Source organism: Callorhinus ursinus, unplaced genomic scaffold (assembly GCF_003265705.2).
Source record: "Callorhinus ursinus isolate GAN/ISIS: 27379988/994484 unplaced genomic scaffold, GSC_fseal_2.0 scaffold1, whole genome shotgun sequence".
In the NCBI taxonomy this organism is placed as follows: domain Eukaryota; kingdom Metazoa; phylum Chordata; class Mammalia; order Carnivora; family Otariidae; genus Callorhinus; species Callorhinus ursinus.
Genome location: NW_027397063.1, coordinates 71,800,466 through 71,816,194, shown reverse-complemented (window position 1 = coordinate 71,816,194; position 15,729 = coordinate 71,800,466). Strand labels below are relative to the sequence as shown.

The 15,729-nt window shown below is 53.2% G+C and overlaps 1 protein-coding gene across 5 annotated transcripts in view; it reads right to left on the bottom strand.

The window, feature by feature from the left end:
- Window positions 1-3,278: 3,278 nt before the first annotated feature.
- IGF2BP2 (insulin like growth factor 2 mRNA binding protein 2) overlaps window positions 3,279-15,729 on the bottom strand; it is a 155,910-nt gene continuing 143,459 nt past the window's right edge. For all 5 annotated transcript variants that reach the window (XM_025877188.2, XM_025877204.2, XM_073896012.1 and 2 more), the window contains 6 exons: window positions 14,936-15,004; window positions 13,907-14,023; window positions 9,859-9,933; window positions 8,345-8,476; window positions 6,548-6,661; window positions 3,279-5,153 (listed from right to left, as the gene is read on the bottom strand). In XM_025877188.2, coding sequence (XP_025732973.1) covers window positions 5,061-5,153; window positions 6,548-6,661; window positions 8,345-8,476; window positions 9,859-9,933; window positions 13,907-14,023; window positions 14,936-15,004 — 600 coding nt within the window. In that variant the 3' untranslated portion in view covers window positions 3,279-5,060. The remainder of the gene's footprint in view (window positions 5,154-6,547; window positions 6,662-8,344; window positions 8,477-9,858; window positions 9,934-13,906; window positions 14,024-14,935; window positions 15,005-15,729) is intronic.

Sequence of the window (15,729 nt, the reverse complement as noted above, 5' to 3'; positions counted from 1 at the left end):
GTTTGACCCTGAGCAGTCTGATGTAGCCGTGTCCTCAATAGTGTCAGGAGCTTTCCTTAACACCTGGCTTCCATGTTGCTTTTTAAGATGGCCGTTGCAGCTCCATCACTGCTCCCCCTCCACGCCAGCATTCCATCCAGTGGGAAGAGGCAAGTGGTGGGTAATCCTGGAGATGGCAAGTGTGCATGTTTCTTTCTTTCAAAAAAGTGGTTCTGTGAAACTAGACCATGCCAGGCATTGACTTTTTCCCATTCCAGTTCGGTATCGCGTATTGTGAGTTTCCCTTGCTTTTTGGGTGCTTAGTTGTTTTGTCTATTTTTGGTGCTCTTAAGTTTTCATCTTTTTGATATTTAATGAGAAACCATAAGAAGGAACACTGAAGGCTGCTAAGGAGAAGCCGTTTTTGACTTGGAGGGACTTTGTTGTATTTAAACCTTTATTTTACAGTAAGGAGACAGGTTTCTAAGACACTGGTCTCCAAGATTATACTGCTCGAGTACAGACGAGCAGGGAGAACATTTCTGGGCCTGGGCTTTCTCTTACATTCCTGATGAGGAAGTGAGTCCCCAGTATATGGTACCAGAGTCCCAGTCCTTGCCTTCAGGCCTGCCCTGGGGTGATGCATATGGGGGAAGTCTTGAATTTCAATTTATCAGCACCTTAAGGGGAACGTAGGGAGGAAATAAAAGGCAGCAGCAATAATTTACTGTAAACACCAAGGGAATTTGCTAGCAGTGTTATTAGACATCTGTGGTAGCAGGCCAGAGAAACCTCCAGGAGGCTCTAAGAGGTCTGGATGCGTGTACAATTTAGGCTAGTCTCTAAATATACACAGGGTGGGCTTCCTTCATAATTGTTAGCCGGGCTGCCTCTGTTGCCCGCATCCTTCCCCAGGGACGTAGGAATAAGACAAGGCCAAATGCTTTTCATACTTTTCACGTCCTCACCCCACCCCGGTCTGCTCACTGAGTCGTTCACATCCTAATGGGTGCCAGGTCACTCCCTTAGAAAACGGTGTTTCCTCCCTCCCCTCACCCCTTGCCCTGTCAAGATCACCTTCTTTCTGGCCTGGGCTAATCCCTTCGATTCTTTGTTGACTCTCTCCCCCCAACTTCTTTTGATTCCCGTTTTTTTCATGTTTTCAAGTTCTCCCTCTATGCTGGAACCCTCTTTGCTACTTTGCAATCAACCTGTCATCCTTTTCTAGAGCTCCATGTTGGATGGAACAGTAACATCTAGAAACCTAGAGGGCAGAAGAGATGTTTGGGGTTACTCACCAAGTCTAGGAAGAGGTCACTATCTTCAAAAGCACTATGGGTCATGGGTTTTCAAGGGGCTCTGTCCAAGGGAACAGGGAGGGGCTTTATGAGTGCAAGCTCATGAACAAAAGCTTTGTTGTTGACCTAAGCTCCCATTTAACTGTCCTTTATTTTGCATAAAATCATGTAATTAGGATTTTCTGGGATGTCAGGATGTCCTCTCAAGACAGGAAGTCGGGGGTTCATAGAAGAAATGGATACAAAGTTGGAGTAGTGTGAGCTCACGCCGTTGTGGTGAGCACTTCGAGTCCAGCACGTGCACGTGAAGCTGTTCTGGTTGATAGTAAGGCGGGGCAGGATTTCGTCCAGCACCTGGGTTCTCAGATAATGGGCTGTGGGGAGAACATCCTTGCTTGGGAACCAGCCAGCTGTCTCCTTCCTGTCTTCTGCCTCTCCATGTGGCCTCCCCTTCATTTCTGCAACCCTACGACAACTTCTGGGTGCTCTGTGCCAGGGCAGGCCAGGCATCATCTTAGCACGTCCTTCCCTTGCTCTCACATGTTCGGAGACGACTTTGGAAATGGGCAGTTTAGGACCTGGAATGAAACCTCAGATTCTGCCAGCAGGAACAAGGCCAAGGAATGAAATGGGAGCAGCAGAGCTAAGAGTGCATTTTTGGAGGGTCCTGCTGGCTCTCACGTCGAGGTGATCGCTCTCGTCCTGACAGACCCATTCCCAAGCCCTCAGGCCTACATTTAAAGCCCCGCCTTTAAAGGTGTGCTGTTTCTGTCCATCTCACAGGGGACACCTCGGCCCAGGGCACAGCTTTCAGAAATAACCCTGGTTGCCGGGAACCCTGTGGCTTCTCTCGGACAGTCAGCCTGTGGTTTGCTTCTCCCTGAGAGGGCAACGGGTTTGAGGCCTAAAGGGAAGAGGAGGGAGGGCAGAGCCAGAGGTACCAGGACTTGTAACGGCCACAGGAACGGGGAGTCTGTCCCTGCCCGGAGTCATGCCAACCACAGAAGGGAGAGGAACAGCTCGCGTCTACATGCAGAGACTAAAAGTACAAAGAGCATCTCAGAAATTGGACTTCGGAGAAAATCACGAGTGGGGATGGAACATGGGTGAGGAACAAATTTTAAGTGATTGAGGAGCCCTCAGTTTGTTAGAAGGGGAATGTGGCTACTCTGCAACCCCATCAGTTCCCCTCCATCTGTCCTTGCTGTGCTATGAACAGTCACCCCAAAAAGCCTGACTGGCCACCACTGGCAGTCCAGTATCACCTCTCTAGTCCTAAGATTGCTTGGACTTGCAGCATCTGTCTCTAGCAGACCCCACAGGTCTATGAGTGAAGGTTCCTACACAGAACAGGCCCATTCTGGTCTGACCTTTAGACACACCTGTGGGAGTGTCAATATAGCACCCTGCCCGCCCCCCCCCCCCCCGCCCACCCCGGCCTCCTGTCCAAGGCTGACCCTGCCCTTCTCCATCCTCCTGGAACACTTACAATGGGGCTTCTGGGGAGGCATGAGCACCTCTTCCCTGGAACTGTCAGGCGTATGATCCTCTCCCAGTTCCCCACATAAAAATCAACTCCTTCTTGGCCAGGCTCACCGTTCCCTAAGGACAGGGGCTAGTCTTACCTACCTTGACGTGCAGTCAGTCCATCCCTCCAGTTCCATGGCTGTCAAACTCCGCCACACTCAGAATCACCCAGAGGGCTTGCTGAAGCCGACTGCGGGGCCCCTCAGGGTTTCTGATTCAAAGTGGACCCCAAGAATCTGCATTTCCAACATGTTCCCAGGTGATACAGGTGCTGCCCGGTGGGGACCACACTTGGAGCACCCTTGACCTAGTTTAGCTTCTCCCAGAAAGCCGCCTGCAGAAGCCTTGCCTCTTCAGGGCGGCTGCCCAGGCCTAACTATGCTGCCCATTTTCCCTCAGTCCCCCCGAGCTGGAACTCTCTTGACACTTTGGGATGGGCGATGCTTAGTAAAATAAGAGACCAAGACACCAGGATCTTGTTAGCTGGATATATTTCATTTTTTTTTTGTTTGTTTTTGTTTTTGTCACAGAACACTGTTTGCAGTAGAGGAAACTGGCATTGCAGTCTGGTGGTAAATGGCTTGTTCACATAAACCAGTACATGTTCATCCTTTAGCGCAAAAAGCCCTAATGGCGCGTACCCTATTGAAATTCAGGACATCTCCAATATTTTCTCTCTCTGTTTTTCTTTGTCATCTTTTTTTTAAATAAACATTTTCAAGGTTTGTCCAAAAGAAGGCCATATAGGTTCTTGGCTAGCGGAAGACAATTCAGAACAGCTGTTGCACACTTGGACTGTCACCTTCTCCAGGCTGGCAGTTGATATTTTTTTTCCAACTCATTTTTATTAAAAAAATAAAAAAATGCTCCAACTATCAGTTTTACAAAATCTCTAAGGGAAACACAAGAGCAAGGTGCTGAGGTAAAAAACACCTGAGGTAGCTTTTTTTGTGTGTTTTTCTCGTTTAAAAAAATCTGTAAATTTAACGCCCTGGGCCAACGACCTCGTGTAAATTGCTATTTTCCTCCACATTTTTTTTTTTAAAAGAAAGAAATCATTTTGCTGAATATGGATGGCTTATACACCAAAATGTAAAAAGACAAAATACATTCTTTCTTTGTGGAATTTTTCTTTGTTTGGTTGGTTGGTTTGATGGGTTCCTGTTTTCTTCTTCCAAAATGCTAGGACAAGTACCATTGACTCTTGTTCTTTTGAGTAACCAAGTGTAAGTTGAGGCTGGTTTGTGTGTTTCGCTTTTGTTCCTTTTGTGTGATGTGATACTCAGAGCACTGCTTTGCCTGGGGGGTGCGTAGATACTGGGAATTGAGACAGAAGGATGAGGGAATTAAAAAGAACGGGGATGGAGAAGGAGGGGAGGGAGAGAAGGTAGGGGAGAGATAAACAGAGAGAGACAGAGAATTATATAGCAGTATGCAAAAAACCAGTTTAAAACCTGTGAAGCAAAGAGAAATGGGTGTGTGAGCTAGACAGGGATGAAGAGAGACAGAGTTTCCTCTTCAGAGAGACGGTATCCCTTCTGTTGACATACACAGGTGATCCAGAACTGCTGTGAGTGTCCTTTCGAGATTTCCCTCGGGTGAATTTTGTGTGGGTGGTCTCGAAGCTCCTTTACTAAACCATTAGACCTCCCAAAGAACGACTTTATTCTTTGAAGTCTAGAAAAGCCTGCTTTCTCTTTAAAAAAGAAAAAAAATTAATAATTGATTAAAACTTGGAGTTAGTTGAGTTATTTGATATATTATTTCTAAAATATATTAACGCTGCAGGCACCCTGTGTAACCCACAGGCCACATATCTTAACATCTTTCCCCTTCTAATATGTACACACATGTACAGAGACAATTTCCACAAAAAGAAATGGGGGTGAATTTTGCTTTGCTTGGAACATGTTCACCTATGTTAGTTCAACTAAAAGGGATAGCGTGGTGGGAGTTAAGGAGAGATCCGAGTGGATGGTGCAGTGGATGGCTGGGAAGCCTGCAGAGGCCCTGGGGGAGGCAGGAGGCCGGGCGGGGGGGCCCCCCCCCCGGGGCTGACCTCCCCCCCTCCCCCGCTCCCTCCTGGCCCCTGGGATTCTCAGGGCCTCTGCAGAGTCCCCGGCGCCTCCGCAGACTTCTCATTCCTCAGGATGGTCTTTGGTTTGCTCCCGAGCTGGCTGGCTGTGTTTGGTCTCATTCTGTCAGGTGTTGGAAGGGCTACATTCATCCGTTGTTTTGCTGGTGCCTGTGGGAGCCTCACTTGCCGCGCTGTGAGGCGACTCCCTGAGGGTATTTCTGCTCCTGCTGCTTCACCTGTTGTACAATTTCCCTGATCTTGCGCTGTGCAGTCTGCAGCAAGGGAGAGGAGAGGACGGGGGAGAAAAAGGAACCCGGTTCTGAGGACCAGCCGTGGGGGCGGGAGGCTGGGGCTGGGACTTGGGGAAAGGAAGTGGGGACGTGCAGAGAAGTGTCATCCAGCTGTTGAGGCCCTCACTCTGGGGGTGGGGGGTACTTTCCTGCCTGAAGCTCAGGGTGCCCCCCGCCCTTCCCCAAGGCCGCTGGGTGCAGCAGGATAAGAAGCTGGGACCCCAGAAGCTTCCAGGTACTTGTTAAGAGAGGTCAGGAAGCAGAGGCAGGGAACCAGCGTCGAGGGAGCCTCGTGGAGGTCAGACAGCACTCCCCCTCCTACTACACACACTGTGGCTTTCAGGGCTGCCCCGCCCGCCTTTCTGGAGCCCCTGGGAAGAACATGAGTGCGATGCCCGGAAAGACCAACAGGAAATGGGATGGGGAGGAAGTGAGGAACCGGCCCCAGACCCTCTACCCTGTACGACTAGAGAACACACGTGAGCCCAAGACCGCCCCCCACCGTGTCCGCCCCCCGCACCCCGCACTGGTCCTCCAGTACAGCCCACCCGGGACTGCACCTCTGTAGGCAGGCAGGGCACTGGCAGAGCCGGGACGCAGGAGCGCCGAGCGAGCCAATGGCGGGGCGGGGGGCGGGTGTTAGGGCTCTGCCTGCAGGGAGGGGCAGGGGCCTCGCCAGGCTTCTGGGCACAGGCACTGCTTTGGGACAGCAGGCTGACCGCTCAAAGCTTCCCTGTAAGCTTAGCCGGCCCTCACTGGTTTGGGGCAAGGACTGGGACTGCTCTATCCCTAAACCCAACACACAAAGAGCATCGAAAAGAATTAGGCCACATAATGCGGAGTCACTGGTCCTTCTGAATGAAAGATAGGAGGTCCTGGGCCCTGACGGGGGAAGTCATGGTGAGGTGAAGAAGGATGGCAGAGAAACGGAGGTCTCCTGCAATGAGCAGGTTCAACCCTTCACAGTGAGATTCTCAGAGCCTGACCGGGGGGGACCCCGAGGGTAGGTCCTTGCCAGGTATGTGGTTCCCAGCAGGGAAAGGCTGTGACCGAGGCATGTGTAGGTGGCAAAGGAAGGGGGGACCTTATGCTCTAGCATTGCAGGGGGTTGGAGATGTGCTCGGCTTGACTTCAAAGTGCTAGGTTCTTTCTTGAGCTCCTCTAGCATGCCTGGGGAGAGCTGTGAGGAGACGGTGTGGAGCCATTTCCCCTGCCCTGTAGGCAGTCCCTGAAGAGCGAGGGGGAGGTTCCATCTGTGTGTGTGGGCTCGGGGGGTGGGGTGTGTGTAGGGCCTGTGGCCACCGGACAGGCCATCAATAGCTTAGAGAACTGAAAAGTAGCTGGCCAGAGAGACCAGACCCTCACAGCACAGGTACCTGGCTAGCAAAGAAATGCCCGATAATTCTGACGATCACTTCCTCATTTTCATCTGGCGTTTGGTCACGAGGCACGATTACTTCTGCACTGGTTAAGTTCTGCAGTTCATTCACCTGGGCAGGGAGAAAGTGGGTTCAGGAGGAAGTGGGAGAGGGGAGTGCTGGAGGGCAAGGTGGCTGGAAGCTCTTCTTTCCTTCAGCCTGGGACGTGTCCGGGGGCTTCCCAGCCTCTGGTCACACGGGGCCATGTTTGAGCCCTGGAGACTCACTGGGTGGCTCAGGGAGGGTCCAGTCCCCAACTCCCTGGAGCTCCTTCTGGGGCTGAATTCTTACTCTGGAATTCCCTTCACTGGGTTCCTGCCCATGCTCGCAGTGACCCATGCTCTCCTGTCATTCAGGAAGGAAGATCCCTCCTAGGTGCCAGCCCTGAGTCAATACCACCTCTCAGTCTCTCAGACTCAGCAAAGCAAACTTTCCTTCCTAATCAGGCATTGCTCTGGGGCCCGCTCTTCATTTTCATCCCTGCCTCCAAGTCTTCCTTCCCCTCCTACCTTCGGATCATTACCTTTTCTCCCTGCCGTTCCACTTCCATGCCAGCCCCCCTCCGGGAAGCCTCCAGCCAGTGCTGCTCCCCGCTCACCTGCGGCCCACTTCCTGTTCTCCCCAGCCTCAACAAGCCTACACTACACAGGGGCTCAGCCCAGGACCTGGCCTCCGGGGTGCTAAACACACAGGTGGGGGCGCCAAGTGCTCAGCGGACAGCTGACAGCTCGAGGGGGTGGTGCACAGAATTCAGTGACTGGTTCCCAAATGACCAAATAGGAGATCCAAGGGCTCAGGATGACACTCCCCTGTGGGCCATTAGCTCTCCTGCCTACTGCCTTCCGGCTTGTCTAGAGCGGTGTGTGCGCCCTCGGGTGCTGATCACTTTCCTGGATATGGAGAATAATCTGCAAGCCATTGACTTTATTCTTTTGTATGAAGGTGACTCATTATATGCAGAACTTGGCTGTGAGTGCTTAGTAAGAGTTTCTGTGTAAAGAAAACAGCAGGTGCATGCACGCGCACACACGACTCCAGAGAGCCCCCAACACGGCCAGTCTGCTAGTGTGCACAGGCTCTACTGGAACTTCTCAGGGGTCATATCCCCGCCACGGGGGGAAGTCATGTTCTAGAACACACCTGCATCTGACGGGCTAGCTGCTCATTCCTACAAGCTTCACAGTTAATTCTCTGGCACTTTTCTAATTCCTTTGTGTTGCTGCCCCCTTCAGGTTGAAGACCTTGATTATTTTTTTTTTAAGTATTTCCTTCTCACCTACCACCCGATGGCTAAACTAGCTCCCCTGGAACAGATGGGCAGGTTTGGGAAATAGCCAGGAGACAGAATCTGCAGGAGGGAGAGTTTGAAAAGTCAGAGGCGAGTGTAGGACGGCAGACCCTGCCTGCCTCTCAGCGGGACTTTAGAGAAGATGGACAGTCGGCCAAGTGGGGATCCTCGGACGGGATTCTGTTCCCTAGGATCTTCCTGCTGCTATGTGTGGGCTTGCGGGGGGCAGGAGGCAGCCTCCCGGTCTATAGGGAGTCGGGGGTCTTCATTTTCCAGCATGTAGCTGAGATGCCGGATTTCCAGGTGCAGAACCCTGGTGTTTTTGGTGGCCTGGCTCAGCACCCTGGACTGGGGGCCCTCAGCCCCTGAGTGATGTCCCTGAAGAGCCAACAGAGGTCTGAGGGAAGTCAGGCGAGGCTGGCACAGGGAGTCAGCCAGGAGACGAAGCCAGCTCGGGGCGCACTCACGGTTTTGCCGCCCTTGCCGATCACCCGGCCAGCTGTAGAAGAGGGCACTCTGATGTGGGCTTCCAGCTTCACCTCTTCTTTGGGGTTAAAGAAGTTTTCTTCTTTCAGTTTCCCAAAGATCCGCCCCTGGGCCTGAGAGAGCAAGGTGTGACGGGTGACTCTTGGCTGCCAGGCGGCCCACTTCACGGTGCTGCTGCCAGAACTGGCCAGCCCAGGCCCGGGGCACCCCCAGCCCCCAATTCCCCGGAGCCTGCTGCCCTCCTCCAGAGACCTGGCGGGGCACTGCGCCGGCCGCTGCTAGGAAGCTCTCAGTGTGGGGGGTGTGGGCTCAGGGCTGGTGGCGACAGGGTCCAATCTCCATCGCCCTAGCCCCCACAAATGGGCTGAATGAACCGGTGCAGGGCATTCTTCACTTCCTCCCCCCATGGGAAGTTTAGACCTCGGGTCACTGAAGGATGGAGGCGAGGTGGGTGGTGATGGGGCTGCTTGCTGATGTCTTAACTCCAGAGCCAGCGCAGCTGGGAAGTTATGGTTTGTTGTTTTTTGTTAAAGGCTTTAAAAATTGACATAGAACTTATATAACCTAAAATTCATCATTTTAAAGTGTACACTCCAGGAGTTTTTGGTGTATTCATGATGTTAGGCAACCATCCCCACTTCCCAGGACACTTCCCCCACCAGTCCCCCAAACAAAAACCCCACACTAGCGGGCAGCCCCAATTGCTCCCGGCCCCCTGGCAGCCGCCATCCTCCTTTCTGTCTCTATGGATTTGCCCTTTTCAGGACATTTCAGATAAAGGGACTCATGTAACACGTAGCCTTCTGTTTCTGTCTTCTTTCACTTCATGCAGTGTTTTCTAGGTTCATCCACACCACAGCATGCATCAGAATTTTGCTTTTTGTGGCTAACGTCCTACTGAGTGGATATACCACGTTTTGTTTTATCCACTCATGAGTTGAAGAGTTACTGTTCTTAAATATTTCCACATGTCAATATTTCTTCTCAGATCTTAAGGATTTTTAATGATAAGGACTATACTTCTATAAATATGCTTCTGACTTTCAGAAAACTCAATTTATAATTTTCCTAGGGGAGAAAAAAGGGCAAAGACAAAATGTACCTCACCAAACAACTCCCAACAAACTCCTGCTATGTGCCCTTACACCCCACGGTTATGGCCCCAGAGCCGGAAGGGTGTGACTCAAGGAGTCTGAGACACTTGTCCTCAAAGCCACGGCTCAGGGGTCAGAGAAAGTCCAGAGGGGGTGCCAGTTGTACTGGGTACCCACAGACTATCTACTTTTCCATAAAAGAGAAAGGAAGGAGGGCTCCCAGCAGAGGGAACAGCCCAGAGGTAGGCAAGACAGGGTAAGTCTGAGACGAGTAAGCAGCCGCAAGAAGGGCAGTGGAGGCTGGGCCTCCCCAGGAAGAGTCTTGAACACGCCTCTGAGGTGGCTGCCGCCTGCTTAAGGCCCTCAGCTACTGCAGGGCTGAGGTGACCCTTGGCACTGACCTTGAACTGGGCTTCAGGTGGGCCGGTGATGATGACCATTCTTTCGCTGACGTCTGGGCCTTCTGCCGGGGCAATCTGCAGTTGACAAGTAAGAGGAAAATGCTGCTGCCAGGCTGTGCTCCCCAGGCCCCTCCCTCGTCTGGGTGTGTGGCACACACACATTAGCAAGGGATTATAGGGCTTCTGCCTTTGCACCTGCTGCTTCCACTCTGGCTACCGAGCATGGAGCCTCCTTTACAGAGCCAAGGGAGTCGAGTTCTAGGAGGAAGAGGGAGGTGTGGGCTCTGCCACCCCACCCGGGCCCGAGGGGAGGAAGAGCTAGTCCACAGGGGCGCTGCTGTGGAGCCAGCTTGCAGGAGAGCTGCCCCAGTTCTAACGCTCAGCTCAGAGGTAGTCAGCTACAGGTGACAGTTGAGCTAGAGCGGGGGCTGGGGGTGGGGGCTCAGACCAGGTCATCCATGGCTCTGGAACTGAGTGTGACAGCTCCAGAGCAGGGGTGAGGACACCCTGGTCCCAGGGTCTGTTCTGCAAATCCCTCCCCTCCCCAGACTCTGTTTCCTCATCTGGGAAATTGGAAGGTGAACCCTGGCAAGCTCAATTCCGCCTTTTGCTCTCACCATTTGTGAGTCTGAGTTCTCTTGTAACACAACTGAAATGACGGACCAGGCAAGCACTTTTTGTTAGATCCGCAATACAGGTTCTTCTCTGCATAGCTTGCCTTATTCCAAAAACCATTAAGGTAGCTTTGAAAAGAAATACAGTGTAGCAAAACTAAAGTTAAAGTTAAATGAGTGAAAAGTACACCAGACGTGGAGAAATGAGCCGGGAGTGAGATCAGTACACAAATGCATCTCCTAAGGTCCTATACATCTGCCTCAGATGGGCCGCAGACTCAGTTTTAAGCTGACGAAGAGAGCAAAGTCAAAAAAAGAAACCTCATTTACAGGGTCACAGTGTTCCTAAAGCCAAAAAAAAAACCCCAAACCCAGGGCTCAGGAGAGGTCCTGTCCGAGACTGAGCCTGGAGAAGGAGATGTTCACAGTGGATGTCATTCACCACTAGCTGCTGTGTCTCAGACGTGGGCTCCCCCAGGAAGCCCCCCACCTCCACCTCCGCCTCCGTCTGTGGCCGAGGCCAGGCTGCATCTGTGAGCCTCAGGGTGCTGTGTGGCTGCCGCAGCTCTTATCGTGATGACGCAGCCAAGGTGTGCTCTGACCTGTGCCTGCTCTGGGATCAGAGCATCTTCAAAGAGGGCTTGGGCTCTGATGCTCTGTGGCATGAGGACAGACGCAAGGCACACGTCTCCAAGGCCTGAGCTCCTCGGGAGGACTTCCTTTAGTGTGGGTGGATGGCCTGTCAGCCTCCACCTGTGCAGGGCAGCAGCCTCTGCCGAGAAGTGAAGATCACGTGTCCCTGGGGGGTTTGGGGCCTGCTGGAAGGCCCCCCACACACTGGCCCTCGGGACAACTGGCAGGAACACCTGCCTCTACTCCATCCCCAGTGGTGTTAAGCCTGGTCCTTATCTCGAAGAGTGAACGAGAGAGACTGGAGCATGGCCATGGCGGGTCCCGGCTCTTACCCGCCCAAATCGGGAAGGCTGCGAGGCCAACTCACACTTGGCGCTGACCAAATCCGCTCCGCAGTCGCTGTCCGCCTCCCAGCGCCTCCTGGCTGCCTGGCTCAGATTGTGAAGCAAACAGCCCATCTCTCCACTGTCTGATGCTGCCCCCCGACCTGAAGTCTCAGAGCTACTCGTGCACTCCTGCTATTCTGGAATGACCCTCCGCTGGCAAACTGCTGTGACAGCACCAGGAAGGAGGACCCGTCTTATGACTGAAGTAAAGGGGACCCAGAGGTGAGGTGCCTGCCCAGATCCCAGGGTGAGCAGGGCCCGAAGCAAGTCTCAGGAATTGTGTGTGCATTCTGCAGCCGGTTGCCCAGACGCTCTGTAGGGCAGGCGAGTGGCGGGAGCCCAGCTCCAAAGCATCTCGGGGTGCACGTCCCCGGCCTCACCTCTGCCCAACCCCCCTTGCCAGCACTCAGCTCCCACACAGTAGTCAACTGCTCTCTCCCTGCCCTGGCAGCACCCAGCGCGCCTCCAGCTGTGGCCCCCAAAGACTGGCAACACAGGAACGGAGGGTTCTTGAGAGGGAGACTACCCGTTTTGCTTTAGAGAAAATGCGTTCGGAGTCCTGTTGAAACTAACAAAAACCCTAACTTTTAAAAGTAGGAAATTTCTCCCACAAAGACTCGGCTTCCCTGGTTTTCTCTCCTTCACTGCTGTGGAGAGAGGCAGGGGCTGGGGAAGGAGAAGCAGGTTGCTGGTGCAGCATCAAGGACGACCGCAGAGCCCATCCTGCCCTCTGGTCCTGCCCTGCTGTCTCTGCCCATCGCAGAGGTCCTGAGCAAAGTGACAGCGCCACTCAGCCCTGCCGGGAGAGGGAAGGGTGGTGGGGACGCTGTGGGGCAGCGCCCAAGGGACTGCTGTTCTCTCCTGTTCTCCTCCAGGCCTGCTGGGCACGAATCTGGTGGAGCACTCAGGTTGCTGTGGTGGATAAAACACCGGACCAAAATTGGGTCACCTGGTCAAATGTCGGCTCTTACATTCTTCACCTACCTCTGTGGCCTTCGACAGTCAGGGAAACTCTCTGGGCCCTGGCTCCTTATGGGCAACAGTAAATGGATAGTTACTGCTGCAGCCAGCCCCAGTAGGTACTCAGTGTCCTCCAGGTCAGCACAGCGGGGGAGGCCACAGCTGGTCCTGCCACTGCTGTGCCTCAGCCTGGCCCCTGAGCCTAAGTCCCACTCTTCTCGAAGGACACAGGGAGGACGTGACGTCATAATCCCTCAAGCCACCGCCCCGCCGCCCCCATGGTTGAAATCGTCTCGTTCTGTCTCCACGGCCTCTCAGGCCACAGAACTGGACACTGGGAAAGGTCCCAGGGGCAGCCAGCCCCATGGGCTTTCACGCTGTACCTGTCCCGCCACGGCTGTCCATCGTGGGCTGGGGTCCCGCCACGGCAAGACGCCTGCCCCCCCAGGTGCTGCGCTGCGGGCCACCCACCCGGTCTCCACGCTTTGCAGGTACCAGATGGGAAGTGCTTTATCTACATCAAACTCGTCGGCGGTCTCACTGCAGTCCTTTACTCAGAGCATTTTGTTTTTGCCTTTTCTCCAGCACACTTGCTGTGGGAGACATTCCAGTTCTTCTTGAGGAGAAAGTGCAAGCATTCTTTCTCTCCAAGTCATGAGACTTCTCGTTCGGAATTCCGGGTTGTCCCATGGTAGCAAATTACTTTACGTAACAACGGAAACTCTGTTTTCGAAAGTGTTTCATGAGGCTTGGGACGTGCTCAGCATTCTGCCTGTGAGTCAGAGCCGATAGCTGGGCTTGGAGCAGGACCAGGGTTGAAGAATCCTTCCCTTTCAGCCCCTGGGACGCTTCTTCACAGGGCGCTTGAGGGGGCAGGATGTGGGCACAGCACTGCCCCTGCCAGGCCAGCTCTCGCGACCCTTCCCAGAAATCCAGGGGCCTTCCTGCCCGAGCCGCTACGTTGGGTCCCAGGGCTGCCTATCGGGCTGTGTCCCCCAGCTCTCATTATCTACAGCGTTAGCACTTTCCAAAGAGTGCTTCCTGCAAACTTTCCTTGAGGGTCAAGGATCTGTGCAGCACAGACTAATTAAAGCGTCAAAGCTCTGATAAGGGCCAAGTGTAAACGACGCTCCGCTGGTGTCCGCCCCCCAGGCTCAGGAAAGCCCTCAGCCTGTCTTTGCTTTACATTCTTGACAAGAGGGCTGTGTTAGCCCAAAGAGGACCGGGTTGGCTTAGGTGTTACTAATATTTTTTCTAATTCAATTATCAGTTTTACAAGAAAGGAATGGGAGAGGTAAAGAGGAGAGCCGATGGGATTAATCCTTGAGGCAAATCTGCCAGACCCCGTGGACCCCTGTCCCTGGCATCGATGTTGGCCAGGAGCAGCAGAAGCAACAAGGGTCATGGGGTGGGGGGCTGGTGATGGAAGAGGGCGGCCGTCGAGAGCAGCTTTACCTTGATGGAGGCCCCAGCAAATCTGGCCAGCTGTTTGATGTGCGCCCCCTTCTTCCCGATGATGGCACCTACAGCTTGGGTTGGGATGAAGAGATTCACAATCTCCTGCTCTGGATACTGGAAGGGCAACACAAGACAAGACGTCATTCCCACTGCGGTGGCTCCTGTAGGCACTCAGCAGCTACCAAGCATCTACCACAAGCCATGTGCTGTGAAGGCCAAAATGGCGCATGGGATTCTCCTGTGGTCTAGGGCTCTGTAGCTGTGAAGCCTGAGGGGTGAACCTGAACACAGTGTACCTGAAGGACAGTCAAAATGGAAAGTCCTCTTGAGCAGCTCGGAGTCGGCTGGATACAGAAAGCTGTCTGTTCACAGGTTTTTTGTCACATACAAATGTGATGTGTACTGCTCCTGTGTCTTTATCCAAGAAATCAAGACCGTTATTAAATATAGCTGGCCTGAGGATGGGGTCCTGAGGCCCTTTGTTAGAAGGAATGGGAAGCCGCTCAGCACCTGGAAGCCACAAACGGTATTTTCACCAGAGTGACATCGTGTTCAAAAGAAGATGACAAGTAAACCTGCCCTGACCAGGCGACGTGGTGACAGCCCAGAGAGACATGGGCCAGGCCACCAGGGGTCCTCACTCTGGGGGTCCTCGCAAATGACATGACCCCCTTTGTTAGACTTTGTTCACAGACCTTTGGAAACTGTTCTTTAGCTCAACACGGCCTCCTGATCTGACCTCCTGATCATCCACATGTACCAGTCTCCTGCCACCTATGGATTTGTGAGCCTTAGCAGGACTGCTGAACAGGACAGCACCAGCACTCTGAAGAACCTTTAGGGAGCCTGGATGCTGGGGTAGTTTGGTGTGCTCATGCCCCATGATGCGTCACTCCTAGGCTGACCAGGAAGCACGGGACCCAGCACTCACACTGGGAACATTCGCGGGTCAGTCCGCCAAAGACTCTGTGGTGCCCGTCACAGGAGGACGAGTGGCAGACGGAGCTGACCTGAGGGGACACTTACGGAGTGGTGATGCGGGAACGGGCCGAACTGGTGAGGGGGGTACAAGCTGGAGAAATATCCGGAGTGGGTCTGTAGCATGAAAGAAACAGTCGGTCAGTCAGTGGGTGCCCACAGGGACACGCCCCACACTCAGGGAGGCAAGACTCCTACACACGGCCCAGGCTCCTTGCACCATTACCTGGCCCCACTGTCATGTCTGCACCTGTCCCTTGGCGGCTCAGATCTCTGCTGTGCTTTTCCCACTGGAGCACTGAATGCCGGGCTGAACTTATCAGGGCTCAGGTGCGCCAAGCATTAGGCCCCTAGGAACTTACCGCTGTGGGAGTGAGGGCACACGCACACTCCTTTAACCTGCCCTCCCTCAGACAGGCAGGCTATTTTCTGGGGAGCCATGGATTGGGGACTACAAGGTACAGAGACTGCAAGACATTATCTGGAGTTATGCATGACCAGCAAATGTGCTCCCGGGAAGCTGGGTCCATGAGCTCCCTCAGAGAATTTCGGAAGGAATAATGAGATTGAGAATGGAGGAACTGAGAAAGAGGTTGGGAGAGGAGGGAAAGAAAATGAGTGAATAAATAGCATTGTGCATGAGTGTGGGGGCGGGGGGGGAACAGGAAAGTAAATGTGGACAGAAAACAACAGAACTTTTAGGAAAATAACATTTAAAAAAGTAGCTGCTTCTTACTACCTACTGTGTACTAGGCACTGTCCTAGATCCTTTATTCACAGACTCTTTTTTTTTTTTAATATGGTTTCTTTTTTTTTTAAAGATTTTATTTATTTATTTATTT